At 27.9% G+C, this 17,084-nt stretch overlaps 1 protein-coding gene across 2 annotated transcripts in view; it reads left to right on the top strand.

The window, feature by feature from the left end:
* LOC107451396 (CD63 antigen) overlaps positions 1 to 11,950 on the top strand; it is a 28,998-nt gene extending 17,048 nt beyond the window's left edge. The window contains exons 4-7 of one of the 2 annotated variants that reach the window (XR_015432657.1): positions 1,243 to 1,332; positions 4,815 to 5,260; positions 5,311 to 7,047; positions 8,174 to 8,473. Coding sequence is in view for 1 of the 2 variants with exons in the window: in XM_071183175.2 (XP_071039276.1) it covers positions 1,243 to 1,332; positions 4,815 to 4,925; positions 9,478 to 9,561; positions 10,900 to 10,965 (351 nt within the window). In the remaining variant the exon portion in view is untranslated. Of the gene's footprint in view, positions 1 to 1,242; positions 1,333 to 4,814; positions 5,261 to 5,310; positions 7,048 to 8,173; positions 8,474 to 9,477; positions 9,562 to 10,899 lie in introns of those variants that run through there. The other variant, XM_071183175.2, reaches the window with a different exon arrangement.
* The last annotated feature ends 5,134 nt before the right edge of the window (positions 11,951 to 17,084 follow it).

The raw sequence follows: 17,084 nt of genomic DNA, 5'->3' as shown, positions 1-17,084 counted from the left end.
AGTGTCCTTAAATCTTCAATTTGATGCATTTAATTCCTAATTATCTCGATATTTCTTTTGATTATTTTTTGAGAAGCTTGGTTTTGTGACATAAGTAATCTTGTTAAAGTTTAGAACAGTAATACCAGTGCCTATCCTGCCCCCATTAAGATAAACTCTACCTGTAGTTCCTTCTTAATCATTTAATTACAAAAATATTTCTGTATGAAAATTGAGTTGTAATTTTACACCAAGCTGCTAACCATTTATGTATTAGATTATAAAAATTTTAGAAAGAATCAGTTCATTTTTTTTGTTGTACAATGGTTTGTTTGTAATTTTGTGATTCGTTTAAACTTTTTTTTGAAAATTTGTTTAGAACTCTAAATATTTCCAATGATATAATTGCATAAAAAATCAATATTTTATTTAATTTGATAATTTTTTTTTGAAATGTAGTATGTGATTCTTGTATAAATGTAATTTTTTTTGTCAAGTTTTAAATACATTAAATGTAAACATTTAAAAGTTTATTCTTAAAGTGTTATTATTTTAAAATTTATTAAAATATTTTAACCTATAAGGTTTAAATTCATGGTCTTCTAAGTTACGTTTCTTGTCCAGATTGCCTCATATGAATCGAAATGCGTATCTATCTAGTTTGGGTTATGTTAAATTATTCCTTTTTTATTTTCTAAATGAGAGTTCTTTTTAAGTGGTTCAATTTTCATTTTTATCTTACTTAGTTGGATAAAATCTATAATTGAATTAAATACGAGTAAAAATCCAAAATGTTTATTTTTTAAGCCAGCAATTTATTTTAGTGACATGTGATTGGATTGTATACAGTAGCACATGTAATATGTTATTGGATACTCTATTTTAAAGACACTAGTCAGACTCAACAGAAATATTGAAAATAGCTGAACACCAATATATCCGGAACATGAAAATTAAAATTTAAATTTGTAACAATTTAAGTATGTCTTAAGTACTAAATTTTCAGACATACCCATTTCTCTTTTGTTTTTCATGTCCTTGGAAGAAAAACTTCTTTGGACAACCGGTCAGTATTTAAGGGTAATAGTATTAGATAAATACTGGGATTTTTATAATAGAAATAAAATAAGAAATAAAAGGTGTCAGAGCTGAAAAGACCTTAAAAGTGGAAAATTGTCATTCACGGGTGATGTTAAGTCAGATTTCTGTAATTGTTATTTTAAACTTTCAGACTATTTATTAATGTATGCATGTGCTTTGTAGGTCAAAGATTTCCTGAAACAAAACATGAATGACAGCTTGGTGCAGCAGAAGAAAGATGCACTTCAACTTTGGGATGAAATGCAATCCAAAGTATTATTTTTGCTGTTCTATTTTTATTTTTTAGTTATTTATTTATTATTTTGGTCAAGTGTTATGAAAAAATTTTACTTTTATGTCCTGAAAATGTATATCGAAAAATATTTCAACTAATTTTGAATTTTAACTGTTAAATTTTTTTTATTTTTTATAACTTTTGATTTTAACTGATATTTGAATTCAAATACCTTTTAATTTTTGTGATTGTTTCTAAAACACGTAAAATATGAAAAAACTTTGCTCAACATGGTAGACAAATAAAGACCATGGGGAAAAAACTGTTTTTGTCAGGGATGAGATTCTTCCGCGGATTCGCGGATTTCCGCTTTTTTTCAGATTTTTCCATTTTTCCCGCTAATTTCCGCTGAAAATTTTTTTTTTGCCCGAGTTAAAATGTTTTAAGAGGAATTTAATTTTCCGCGGAGGGAAATTGTTGAAGTCCCTTTTCCTCCCTCTGAAGTTTCTCTAAAAATCATTTCCTTGGGATAAAACTGGTTGACCTTTATACAGGGATGAGATTTTTTTTGTCTCTCGAATTTCAGCCTTTTTATCAAAAACTCTGATTCTCTAAAAGTTTCGTTTTTTTTAAAAATAAATATCCCGTTTTTTTTATATTCAGTCATTGAAGTAAAATAATTATATTTATTTACGATTTTCAAAGATAAACAGAAAATTAAATCTACGCCCTAGCTGCTAACCCTTCCGCATTTTTACTTATTTTAGCTATTTTCTCCGATTTCACGCACTGAAAATAAGATTTTCCGTATTTTTTATCCGTCGGCTGGATAACTCGTATTTTCGTAATTCAGATCTCGATTTTTATTCACGCGATTTTAATATCAATCATCCATTTTCGTATTTACCTGATTTAAAAGTTGCACATTGCGATTCTTATTTACGCTATTTAAATATCGTATATTATGATTCTTATTTACGACATTTAAAAATCCAATATCGTGTTTTGTATTTATGCATTTTTAAAATCTCTATTTTATTATCAAATCTCGATTTTCGTATTTACCTGATTTAAAAGTTGAACGTTGCGATTCTTATTCAGGCGATTTAAATATTGTACAGTGCGATTCTTACTTACGAGATTTAAAAAATCAATATCGCGATTTGTATTTACGAGCTTTTAAAGCCCTATGTAGCAATTCGTATTCACGTGAGCTTAAAATCCAATATCGTGATTCGTTTTTGTGGTTGTAATATCGCGCGATTTAAAAATTATGCATCGTGATCAAAAAATTAAAAAATCATGATTTGTATTTTCGCATTTTTTAAATTCGATGTAGAGTTTCATATTTACGTGATTTAAAAGTCTCATATCGGGATTTATATTCACATGGTTTACAAGTTTAAAAATCGCGCTTTTTTGTCACAAATTTTTGTTTATATATATATATATATATATATATATATATATATATATATATATATATATATATAAAATGTTTTTTTTTGGATTTCCTCTTTTTTACTTTCTGACTACTCTCATCCCTGTTTTGTCCATTTTTTGCAAAAATTATGTTTGCACTGCGATCTTATGCATTTTAATGATTGCTAAGTTTTGGCAAATCAATAAAAAAAATCTGTTCTCTCCAAAGATTTTTCCGCAGTGGAAAAATTCTTGTCTGCTGCAAATAAGTTTTTTCTCAGAATCAGATTTCTATCTAATTATTTATATATATATATATATATATATATATATATATATATATATATATATATATATATATATATATATATATATATATATATATATATATATATAATATGTGTGTGTGTGTGTTTTCTATGTAAATTTGCTTTTTTCCAAAATAAAGGGAAATTTGAGCATAATCTTAATTTTTTAATGTTACACTAACAGCTCAGTTGCAGCTCTAAAGTAAACTGTCATTTTTTTATTATTATTTTTAATGCTGTTTCCTGGTTTTGAACTAAATTCTTTAAAAAGTTTCAAACATATATTGAAATACAATTAAATATTGTTCAATATAGATTTTTAAAAGGAAAATTTAAACATCTTTATTTAAAGCATGATAAGAATAAATTCACTCTTAGACTTAAGCTTTTTATTCAAAGCATATCTGATATTAAACAAATTCTATGAAAAAAAAAATATATATATATATATATATTTGTAATGTGTGTTAGTGTAAAGAGATATCCTCTAAATCAGCATTCTTTTTGAAAAGGCTGTAATGTAATTACCAAAAGTATGTAATTACCAAAAAATATAAAAATATTTTATATGAATAAAATAATTGGAAATAACTCATTCTCAATTGAAAAGGATTTAGAAAGCAACAAAAGTTTCGACAGGAAAAAAGAAATAAAATGAAAATTTTCGTCCAACTGACCTATTTTCTCCCATTTGGATACCTTAATTGATGTATGACCTCTTAACCAGATATGATCTTAATTCAAGAGCTTAGTGCAGTGTTTCCCAAACTTATGACTTTTACGTACCCCTTCTAAATTTTTAGTAAGGCTGTGTACCACTAATAAGAAATTAATGTATTTTTTACTATAAAAAATTTCACAAAAGTTAAAAATCAAATTTGGCTGTTGGCACCACTAATTATTAACTGTTAACTCTGCAAAAAATAATCGAAAGAAAAGTACGTAATCGTAAATTTTCATGGCTAGCTTTGTTTTTAAATATAAATTTTTGAAATTTTCGTTTGTTGATATTCCGTATAAGAATGCGTACCCCCGCTAAATTGTTGCCGTACCCCTGGGGGTACGCATACCACACTTTGGGAAACACTGGCTTAGTGGAAGAAGGTACTCTGAGACGTTCTGAATCAGTTTTTTAAATTTGTTACATTCAATAAATTTTTGCTATGCCATTTTCAATAATTCTTTTAAATGGGGAAAAATTTCTTTGAACCGCTTCATGTTCTTGCTATACGTTATGATACTATTGCTAATTTAATGAAAATGTTGTTAATAATTTTCAAAGAAGCTATACATAAATGTTACTTTTTTTGTTTATGACGCCCCTATCCCCTTTATTATACTATTACATAAAAGTATGTTTATAGTTTAATAACTAAACACACATCATTGATAATGTTTCAAATTTTATTTTTCATCTTTGTGTTTAAATTATAATATAATACCTGAATCCATTTTGTGTCTTCTAGTATATTTAGAAAGTATGTTTAAAAATTAGAGAAATTTTTAAAGATTCTAAAATATATCGTATGATTGATTTCTACACTCCAAAACCTTCACTGGTTGTATAAAAAAAAAATTTAGGATCTTTATCAAGAAAATAATCCTTTAAAAGTCTTAGTTAAATCAGGTTTTATATTCTCTTTAACATTAAACTACCCAAGCTTATAAGAATTTCTTTAATATTTAACTTGCTATAAACAAATTCCATCTTATTGAAATTTTTTAATTTAAATATATATATATGCAAAAAAATTATGAAATGGAAGACTAATAAAAAAAATTTATTTTAGTGGAAATGCTGTGGTGTAGATGGACCTCAAGATTATACTAATGTCGGAATAACCATACCAAAGAGCTGCTGCGAGCCTGGTACTGATACTTGCCAACAACCTTTCATCAAAGTAAGACTTGTATTTTTCTTCTGTTGAGTTACTTTTTTATTTATATTTCTGTTCAAAATAATTTGAAATTGCTATTAAACTGCATAATGCTCATTATATTGTATTAAATATTAGACTTCAATATTTTGACAAATGATCTTTTAGTCTCTGGTTTCGACAAAGCTACCCTGACATAAAAAGATAGGTTTAATGCACACCTTGGAGTTTTTTCAATAATGGAAAAATGACAAAAAATACTCACTCACTATTAAAGGAATTAATTTTATTAGCAACTAATTCTTATCAAAACAGAAAGACCTTAGAAATTTTGAATCAAACTGATGAAGTGAAAGAAAGTAATCAAGATGAAAAATTAGTTGAATCAAACTGATGAAGTGAAAGAAAGTAATAAAGATGAAAAATTAGAAGTGAATCATCTGCCATATTAGTCTAGTCTTAAATTATATAAAGCGAATTTTTAAACTAATCAACTTAACTGTTGTGATTCATTGCCTAATTTTTTTTTAAAAAATATATGGGTTACTTAGTCTATAATCATTTAAAGTCAAATTTGAAAATTATCCTATGTTTAGTAATATATTAAATTTTATGTGCCTTTTTATGGTTATTTTCGAGAAATTTTAAATCACTCAACTCAAAAGCATTGTTTTTGACTTTTATTATAAAGTTTCTGCATATCTAGGGTAGTTTCAAGTTAATGTTCAACATTACTTTTGTTATGTGTCAGTGGTGTACAACACATCAAGATTTGAGGGTGCACAATCCAGAATTAATACACTATATGATAGGGGTGCACCACTTGTGGCCCACTAACTCTTTATGTGTGGCCTGCAGTGGCACCTGGAAATACTAAAAATGTGATTCATTTTTATTTTTGGAAAATAAGAAAATAAAATTGGAAAGTTGTGCATATAAGTTATTGACATGTCAAATATACAAAGTAGTTTTTGCATCTTTTTTTGTTGTTAGTTATTGCTACTAAGTTTCTGACATTTCAAAAGACTCAGTATTTTTAATGTGACAAATGTGTGATTCAATAATTTTGAATATTAATAATCACTTGTTCATTTATAATTAATCCATCAATTTCAATTGTTTCGTATTTTCGGAGAGTTTCCACATGTTTTTGATATTTTGTTCTACATGTTTTCTAATATTCTGTAATGTAAAATACAGTGTTAAGATTTAATATTCATAAGATCTTTTATAAATCACTAAATATAAATGTTCACAAGTTAAATATACTGAACTAATACCAACTGCATGTTTTATTGTAGTTTGGCTATAATGCGTTTTATTTTAAATCGTTTTATACCCCATACAATTTCTATAATTAAAATCTTTAATTTGCTTTTGTGTTGTTCAATAAAATATTGATCTATTTTTTTTATTTTTTCTTACTTTCATTCCAGAACATGACGGTTAATTTATTTTAAAATACACTTGTTTTAATTAATGTGCAGTCTTTTTCCTCAATCTTTTTTTTTTTTTTTCTTCATCGATAATAAGGAGGAAATATACTTTAAATTTGAAGATAATCAGCTTGGTTTTCTTCAGTTTTGAATGAATTTTTATATTTAAAAGAATTTGATTTGATGGAAATATATTACAAAGTTGACTGATAAAAGGAATTATCTAAAATACTGAAGTTTACACTAAAATAATTATAATTTCTGTCAACGTGTCTAAATATTAGGGTACTCAGTCCTTCATTTAAAAAGTTGTAAACCCCTACATATATGAATTACAATAAACAAAAAATTAATTCTTTTATAAGATATTTATTTCATTTTGCAAATAAAATTAACTTTTAAATAAATTTTGAATATAATTATTGTAAGATAGTTGGTTAATTTCTCGCATCAAGATAAATTTCATTTCAGGGTGGCAAGTTAGTAAATACATACAATGTTCAAATTTACTACTATTTCTAGATTTTATCTTTTCATCCCAATTAATTCTTTATTAATTAATATTTAAATTAAAGTAAAATAAATGATTGTAAATACCCAAATGTCTCTTCATATATTTCTTGTCTCATATTACAATTTTAAAAATATTTATGTTATGTATAAGATAGGGCGCATTTGTTAATCTTGCAGGGTGGTGCACCAAAGTCTAAGTTTCAGGGATGAGATTCTTCCGCGGATTCGCAGATTTCCGCTTTTTCTCAGATTTTTCCATTTTTCCCGCTAATTTCCGCTGAAATTTTTTTTTGCGCAAGTTAAAATATTTTATGAGGAATTTAATTTTTCGCAGAGCGAAATTATTTAAGTCCTCATTCCTCCCTCTGAAGTTTCTCTAAAAATCATTTCCTTCGGATAAAACTGGTTGACCTTTATACAGGGATGAGATTTTTTTCGCCTTTGTCTCTCGAATTTCAGCCTTTTTATCAAAAACTCAGATTCTCTAAAAGTATTGTTTTTTTATTTTTATTTTATTATTTTTTTTATTTTATTTATTTATTTATAAATATCCCGTTTTTTTAAAAGAAAAAAAATTCAGTCGTTGATGTTAAATAATTATATTTATTTACGATTTTCAAAGAAAAACAGAAAATTCAAGCTACGTCCTAGCTGCTAACCCTTCCACATGTTTACTTATATTAGCTATTTTCTCCGATTTCACTGACAGAAAATAAGATTTTCCGTATTTTTTATCCGTCGGCGGGATAGCTCGTATTTTGTAAATTTTTATTTATTGCGTAAACAAAAAACAATTCAAACAATCCTTTTAGAAATCCCAAGTCCCGACTCTGCAAATATCTCGAATTTTTTTTCACGTGATTTTAATATCAATCATCGATTTTCGTATTTACCTGATTTAAAAGTTGCGCATTGCAATTCTTATTTACGCTTTTTAAATATCATACATTATGACTCGTATTTACGAGATTTAAAAATCTAATATGTAGCGACCCGAGCTTAAAATCCAATGTTGTGATTCGTTTTTGCGGTTGTAATATCGCGCGATTTTAAAATTATGCATCTTGATCTAAAAATTACGCATCATGATTTGTATTTTCTCATTTTTTAAATCCGATGTAGAGTTTTATATGCACGTGATTTAAAAGCCGCATATCGGGATTTATAATCACATGGATTACAAGTTTAAACAAAAATTAGACAAAAAAAGTGCGATTTTTTTTTTTTTTTTTTTTTTTTTTTTTTTTTTTTTTTTTTATTATATATATATATATATTCTTGGATTTCCTCTTTTTTACTTTCTGACTACTCTCATCTCTGAAGTTTGCCACTGGTATCTATATATTGAATATCGCCATATACATAGTTACCAACTTTTATACATTTTGTGTGAAATGATATTTTTGCATTTTAAATTGGTTGTAAAATTTCTATTTTTCTTGGATTTCTAAATTTTATTTAAAATTATTATAACCACCTCTCTATGCAAATGTATTAGGCAGTGTTTTCATCGCAGAAAAAAAAAATGGGTGAGAATTTCTCAAAAACGGGGTGAGATTTCAAAAAGTTAAGTGAAATATCTAAAAAAAAATTTAAAAAAGCACAAAGAGACTTGAAAAAAAATCATTTCTTTAATTATAATACATTTTTAACATCTTCTAATTTTTAAAGCGTTGAATATTTTTTTTGCATCATCATATGGAAAATGTTTTACATCTACTTTTTTATCAGCTATTCTCATTAGGTTGCTCAAATGCGTATTTGTTTCGTTTTGATCGTTTCTACCCACATTTGTTTCATTTTCATTTGTCTGTTTCGGAGTAGAAGATATTGGCTTTACAAGGTATTTGTCCATCTTACATTAACGAGCAAAAAATTTGAACATCTTACATGAAGAAACCTTACCTATGGTAAACACCTGTTTGCAGAGAAATGCGTTCTGAAAGAGGTTCCGTGGTTCCGAAGGATGGTGTTCTGTTGTTCTTAAAGGTTCTGTACAATACTGGTAAATAGGGAAGCTAGTTATGGAGGAGATGTTGAAAATAATGAAAGATCCAGGAAGAAAAGTGAAACGGGTTTAATTTTAAATGGCACAATGAGTATTTTTTTTCAAAATGCAAGAAATTTTTTGAATTTCGCGAATTTTGAAATTGTTTTATAGAATGCGTGAATTTCTCGCGGTAATAATTTTTTAATGCGAGAAAGGAAAAAAATATGAGGTTCTCGCGCTGTACTGAAAACACTGTATTAGTATTTATAAAAGTGCAATTATGCAGTGTTCTTTTTGAATTTCGAGCCAAATAACAGATATTTTTGTTTTCAATTGTAATTCAATTTTCAATTTCCTACCACTAGAAAAAATCATATCCGGGGGGAACTAAAGGTTGGCTCTGTAGTTATTTTTCTTGTGAAATATATTGAATAAAAAAGCTTGAAAAAGAATTGGTCCCCTTTTCTCTAAATGATGGTCCCTACATTTTTTTTTTAAACTAGCAGGTTTTTTTATTTTTACTTGTATTTCTGAAATCTTTTAAATACCAAGGCGATAAACGTCAACCATTGTGTTACATTTTAATTTTCTTAGAAGTTCAGCAACTGAATTTTATTTTCTTGGTCGTTTTTTTTAGGGCTGCTTCCCACAAATGCTTGAAAAAGTGAAAGGTGCTATTACTGTTATTGGTGGTGTTGCTGTTGGTCTTGCTGTAGTTGAGGTAAGTAATTTGACCTTTAAAAAAAACTTATTAATGTGGTTACATAGTGGCAGAGAACAATATGCGACTAAGTACGAGATTGAATTAAAACTATGATTGAACAGCATTCTTTTTTAAAATTGAAAACCCTTCTTAACTTACAGAATAACTTTCTTTATTTAAAATCTAGTGAAATTTTGACTTTAAATATTATGCATGCAAAACATAACAAACAAAAAAAAGTGGAGACATGTATTGAAATGAATGTGTTTTTATGATTTTAAGATTACCTTTTTTTTGATTTATTGATAACATTCTTAATTTTTTTTACCAACACAAGAATGACTTTTTTCCTGTTCTATTTCGATTCTTAAATAGAAGTCTTCAAAAAAAAAAAAAAAAAAAAAATGAATAACAAATTACATCTTGTAAAAGTCAGTTTCCAATCATATGCAAGTTAAATTTATTTATTGAATCAAAAGTTTTAACAAAATTTTTGACCTTCCTACCATCTGAAAAATAAGACCTCAGAAAGTTCTTAAAAACTAAGAACAGATTTTTTCTCAGATTAAAGATTTTTAATAAATTTTCTGAAGTTTTTAAGTTGTTGACAATTACACAATGATAGGTAATGTTAATTTTATCAAATTTTCATATTTAAATTACTAGTTTTAATTTAAAAAAAAAACTCAAATCTTTTTTTTTAAATTTTATTTTATTTTTTTATTAGTAATGCATATAAATTCTTTCAGTAAAAGTTTGAGTTTTGCATGATGAATATTTAATGTAATGTATTTTTGTCATGGCATTCCACAAAGCAACATTTAAACAAAAATATAATTTGATATAGTTTGCACACAAAATATATTTTTAATAGTTTATTAAATTTAAAATTTTTATTTCACCCATATTTCATTTTTTTTCGCCATCTTATTTTTAGTGTGAAGTTTATGCATGTTAAAAGTTACTATATTAAAATAGGTTACAATATTAAAAGCAGCTTTTAAATAAAAATATTACTAGTTGAGTTGATAGAGTTAAAGCACACAAAATATAATAATTATTTATTAAACTTAAAATTTTTATTTTATGTGATTCCTTTTTTTATATTTCACTATCTCCTGTTAGTGTAAAGTTTGTTAGTTTATAATTATTTTATTAAAATTTTGTCTCTATTTTAAATTGACTACAACATAACATGTTTTATGTATATTTATGTATATTATTAGACACTATGTATGTGTAAATATGTTTATATATATTAAATACATGCATACAAATCATCTTAAAAACTTGAGATAAATACCAGAAAGCTTGAATCCTATTTTTATGAAATTAATAATTTATTTTTTTGTTTAGCTTCTGGGATGCATGTTTGCTTGGTGCTTGGCATCTGCAATCAAACGAGACTACGAAGGAGTTTAATTTGTGCACTCAACTGTTCATGAAACACCATGTTCTTAAATTCGTCCGTTTGAGATGATTTTCATTCTGAGCACATAAGAATTCATTTATATACTGTTATGTTTTTTTAATTTTTTTTTAAATATTTGTATTTGTAAATTTTTGAAATAGTGGGTGCTTTTGTATTCTGCTATCGAACACTTTTAGTGAATTACTTAATAGATAATTCAAAGATGCTCTCTAAATCAAGGGATGTGCATTATTTTTATAATTTTTTATCAATGAAAATTTTGAAATTCTTTTTATGTAATATTAATTTTTGAATTATTTACTGTAATCTAAATCATTAACTGGATCTAAATTGACTAAATCTCAATTAAATCCAATTTTGTATCGGATCCTAAATAACATTCCTAATCACTGATAAAGTATGTGCCTTAGATATCCGTTATTATTAAAGTATTATTTTCGAAATATACAAAATTTATTTAAAAAATGTCTACACATTGTTTTCTTTTTATGAAATACTTATGTTTTTTTTTTTAAACTTTTATTTAATTATATGCCAAATAGCTTGTAATTAGAATATTTTGATATTTGAATTATATCTATGTGTGCCAATATTATACTACTCTATATAAGCCCTCCAATATTTTATTTCTAGTTTAAAGATTAATTCTTAGATTTGATTAAGTAGCTTCATTTAAATTCATAACTTTAAAAAAAATTTCTTTTAAATTATTAATCAAATTTTAAACTATTTTGAACTGTATACTTGTTATTAAGCACAAGTCTGCTTTCTTGTTATAAACATTCCAGTTTTCTTTATTATTAATTAATGCTATTAAACTTAAGCATTTCGCTTTATAGTGGCTTTATTTTTCATCATGCAATATTATTTGGTCTAATACTGTTTCTGTATCAGTAATCATTGTATATAAATCCTTGTACTTACCAGTGTAAAAAGTTATGAAGTCTGTGTATTAATAAAACTTTTAATGTTTGACTGATGTTCTATTTTTTTTATGAAAATTTTGGAAATATTGACTTCACTATAAAATTAATATTCAATAATATTAGCTATTAATAATCTTGAATATCAATATAAAGTTGAAAATCTGGGATGGTGAGGTCATTAAAAAGTTAAGTTTTAATTTTTGCAGGGTTGCCACAGGTGACTAAAATGCAACTATTTTTGGCATGAGGAGACTTTGGCAACTTTTTTTTTTGCCTGAAAAGGCTAAAAAAGCAACTATTTACAGGAAAAGGAGACTTTTCTGTACTCCGAGCGATGTTTTATATTATTATTATTTTTTGAAAAGCAGAAATTGAGTGAAAAATATGCACCCCACAAGATAGTTTCTGAACACACTGAACTTTTTTTTCTTAAAAAATAAAAAATGTTGAAAATTTTGAATTGCAAATTTGAGTCTTCACTGTTTAATTCGTTCAATCTACACAGACTCCATTGCAAGTCTATTTCATTTCTTGAACGCCTTTTCAATGATTATTGCTACGAAATTCCGCACGATTTTAAATTTTTTTTATTTAATACGTTATTACGATGCGTGAATTTTGAATATGAGCAATCACTTTTCATATATATATATATATATAAACATTTACCTTTATATAAAAATTATCATATTTGCCACCAACTTGGCTGAATGGATCATGGTATATGACAAGTCATTAACGAAATTTTAGTCATATTTTTGATGAATTTTTGTTCTTATTTAGGCAACTATTTTCCTAGTTTTTGGCTACTAAAAGCAATTATTTTGTTCATTTTTTTTCTGTGGCAACCCTGTTTTTGGCAATTTCGACCTTTTGTTGCCTTCCTTTTATTTTTTTGTTAATTTGCTTTTCTATTTAAAAGCAATTAGAAAGACAAATAATTTACTTTCTCTTGTCAGCAATAATAAGGAAATTCAGAACTTTTTACCTCTTGGTGCTTACGTAATATTTGAATACCTCATCTGATGTGTAACTTGTCTTTACTGTGAATAATTAAATCCAGGAGATTTTGTGTTCAAGTAACAAGAATCTTGCTGATTTGTTTTGGGGATTGAGAATTAATGCAATGCTCTAATCAGTTTACTTTAATGTCTATTTGATTTTGGAGTTTTATTAATATTTCAAAACAATTGTTATGCTATTAGCATTGTTTAAATATTACTGATAAAATAAAAGCTAAAAACCATTAATGTTTTTTTCTTAAATTTTTGAGAAAATTCCTTTTTTTCTTAAAGAAATCTTAATTTAAATCTATTTACAAATTTAATAAAAGCTCGAAAGTAATAATATCTATTGTAAATAAGGGACAGCTCTAATATTATGTAACCACCCCGCTTTAGGGTAGCTTATTTTTGTTGATGAGGCTGTGGGAGACTGAGTAGGAGCAATGTTTTTGAAAGCATTAAAATCCCCATAGTTGTAAAATTTTCTTAATTTTAAGTATTGTAATAAAAAATTGCTTGTGGAAAATTGGAGATGAAAATTAAGTGAATTTTTTTCTCTCCAAGAGTTACGGATGTCTAGTTTAAAACACACAAGTATGATAAAACTCAAAAGATTCCTAGAATATTTTACTCGAGCTTTTATAAAATTAATGTCTTAAAACATAAAAATTTTTTATGCTAAGTTACATCTTTTATTTGAATTGAATCTCAAAATTTGATGACTACAATCAAAGTAAAAATCGAGGGAGGGGGCTGTTTTTTCTTTTTGGTACTTGCGGATGAGGATGGTTGCCCAAAATATGCTTGCATATATTTAATCAGCCCCAATAATGTAAACAATTGCCTCCAATCTGCAAACACATCAGATTTGCATTCAATTATCAAATGTTTTTTGATGTTCCTAAAATTGATAGAACGCCTTCAGTTTTGTCAATGAGCAAATTCTTACATCTTAAAAATTTCTGTTCAACATCAGCGCTTGATCTGGGTCCAGAACTGTTTGAGACTACGCTGGTCATAATTTAAAATCAAATTTACATGTTTACGTGCAAAATGCTTTTGAAATATTTATATCATAAGTTTATTTAAGATTATACGTTAGTAAATTTGGGCTTATATTTATTTTAAATTTTTTAGTCTTAATTCTAATAGAGGATTATTAAGAAAAACACTAAAAAATTGTAGGCCTTCTGATAAATCGGGTACTGCCCTTAGTATTGAAGTATATTTTATATCACAAATTCACTTAATAGAAAGTTCTTTTATTTCAAAGGTGTTTCTTTTTCTCCTGCTAACATGTTTGAAAGTGTATGTGTGCAAGCCAAAAATATTCTGAAACTTACTGTTATTAAGTAATATTAGCCTTCTTTTCTTTCCTTTCGCCTTGCACAGGTTTTGAATTGCTGCGACAGAAAAAATCTTTTAACACGAAAATTTATTCAAAATTTACAATAATTTGTAAAGAAAAAAAGTAATGCTCTTAAATAAACATTGTCATTCAAAGTGTAGTATAAAAAAATTAATAAATCTCTATAAAGGTAAAAATACAAAATAATGCATAATGTAATACTTGCACTGATTATAATGCAAAAAAGGTAATTTTTTATAAGAGCGAGAGGAATTGTTATTTGAAACTTGAAATGCCTAATAAAAGATTTTTAAATTTTCAAAACTAAGATAATTTATAACAGAAAATCGCATAAAACTACAATGATTGATGCAGAATAAATCTGGTGAAACAGCAAGCATCGTTTTACAGGTGCCTCTACTGTGCGACAACGAGTAAAATATTTCAGTTTTCAAAAACGAATACTATATTCACTTTGAAAAAATAAATATACTGGCTGTCTTACCGGTATTCTAGAATGCATTTTAAAGTAAAAATTGGCTGGAGACCCCTCTAATAGAGAATCGCTTGTTTTTATAGCCATGAGAAAACCATTTCTGCGAATTTAAATAAAGGCAGGGAGGGGGGGGGGGCAACTGCCCCCTTGTCGGGACGGACTTAAAAATCGTCGGGAAAATTCTGCTGTCTTGCTAAAACAATTATATTCTTAAAAAAAAAATCACGTTTTTTTATTTTTTTAAATTGAGAATTGATTTAAAACCTAACGACGAGAATGTTTACATTTTACCACCAACTTCCAGTTAGACATCTTTTTCTCATAAGATTTTGTGGGTCATATCTTTTGTTTGTATCCATATGGTAAGTTATTCAACACCCCTGAGGGATAGGGCGAGACAAAAACATACCCCATCGTGCTCACGTGACTTCAGTTTTTCAGACAGACTACAGTGGGTGATCGGTTAACGAACAGATCTGTTAACGAACAAATCGGTTAACGAACACTTTCACGAAAGTTTTTTGCGTTCGGATAACGAACACTTTCAAAAAAGATTTTTTGAGTTCGGACAACGAACGGATAATGAACAAACGAATTCTAACGAACACTTCTCGGCCTGAAGAGAACTTAATATTAAGCATTTGTTATCATTTTGCATACAAAATAAGATCACTGAAAGGGGAAATGTTTAAAGCATGCTTAGTATATTGATAATTACTAAATTAAACTTGAATTAACAATGAATTTAAAGGTCATTCAATAATTATTATTATGAGGAGCTGAAGGAGTAACGAAAATCACATCTGCGACGCAAAGAAGTGCCATCCATGATAAAATGGAGAGGTTGATTTTAGTTTGGATAAATGAACTGGAAATGAAACGAGATGTAACTAGTATGCCTATCATTCAAGAGAAGGCTGGAGAAATTTTTGAGAAATTGAAAGAACAAACTTCAGGTTCGTCATCCGAGGAGTTAGAATTCAAGGCGCTCACCGGCTGGTTTACAAAGTTTAAAAGAAGGTCTGGAATTAAACATGTATTAATGCGTGGTGAGTCTGCTAGTGCAGATAAAGAAGCAGCTGAGAAGTACTGTCTCAAATTTCAAGAATTCATTGAAGTGGAAGGGTATCGTCCACAACAAATATTTAATTGTGATGAAACTGATATGTTTTGGAAGCGCATGCCGATCCGTACCTACATCACGAAAGATGAGAAAAGTGTTCCTGGGCATAAATCAATGAAAGACCGATTGACGTTACTTTTGGGAGCTAACGCTAGTGGTGATATGAAGCTTAAACCACTTCTCGTTTACCACTCTGAGAATCCCAGAGCATTAAAAACAAATTCCATAATTAAGAGCAAATTGCCAGTGATGTGGAGATCGAATAAGAGGGCATGGGTCACGCAGTATCTTTTCAAAGAATGGCTATTTAAAGTTTGTACCCCGAGCATCAAGGACTACCTTGATACCAATGACTTGCCGTTGAAAGCACTGCTGCTATTGGACAATGCCCCAGGACACCCAAAGGATCTTGAAGATAATTTGTTGACAGACTTTCCCTGGCTGACAGTTCAGGTTTTACCTCCGAATACGACTTCTTCAGCCGATGGATCAGGAGGTTATTGCGGCTTTCAAGAAATTGTACACTCACGCACTGTTTCGTCGGTGTTTTGGAGCAAGCTAATTCTCCTCAACAATGACTTTAAAAAAGTTTTGGAACGAAAAATTTGACATTCTTGAAGCTATTCGTATCATTAAAAAGGCGTAGTCAGAAGTCACACAGCGGCAGTTGATTTCTGCTTGGCGGAAGCTGTGTCCATCCTTCGTTCAAGGAGACGGAGGTGATCAGGGAGACACCCCTGAAATTATGGATGAATTTGACAACTGCTAGAGATCTGGAAGTGGAGGTGAACGAGGATGACATAGAAGAGCTCATAATGGGACATGAAGATGAACTGACGACAGAAGAACTCCAAGAAATTTTGAATGAAGAACACCAAGAAACACAGCGAAATGTGTCTCCTTCTGAACAAGAGGCAGACGAAAGAGGACCAATGCCGACATCTGCCATTAAAAATCTTTTGAAAAAGTGGGAGGATGTCAGAGCAATGATCTTAGAATGGCATCCAAACCAAGCTGATGTCAGTAGGGTTGGGGATCTTTACAACGATAATGCTATTAATTACTTCCGGAAAATCCTGAAAAAGAGAGAAAAGAAATCGACATTGGACATGTTCTTCAATGCCCCATAAGCAAAAAATTTAAAGGACTGATTAATATGTAAGACTATATGTATGTATTATTTTTAAAAAAACTTACTAAGAAATCATAAAT

The sequence above is a fragment of the Parasteatoda tepidariorum genome, chromosome 3, assembly GCF_982258835.1.
Source record: "Parasteatoda tepidariorum strain Cologne lab strain chromosome 3, Ptep-v5.0, whole genome shotgun sequence".
Taxonomy (NCBI): Eukaryota; Metazoa; Arthropoda; class Arachnida; order Araneae; family Theridiidae; genus Parasteatoda; species Parasteatoda tepidariorum.
The sequence above is the reverse complement of the archived record's forward strand: the minus strand, read 5'-3'. Positions and strand labels throughout refer to the sequence as shown.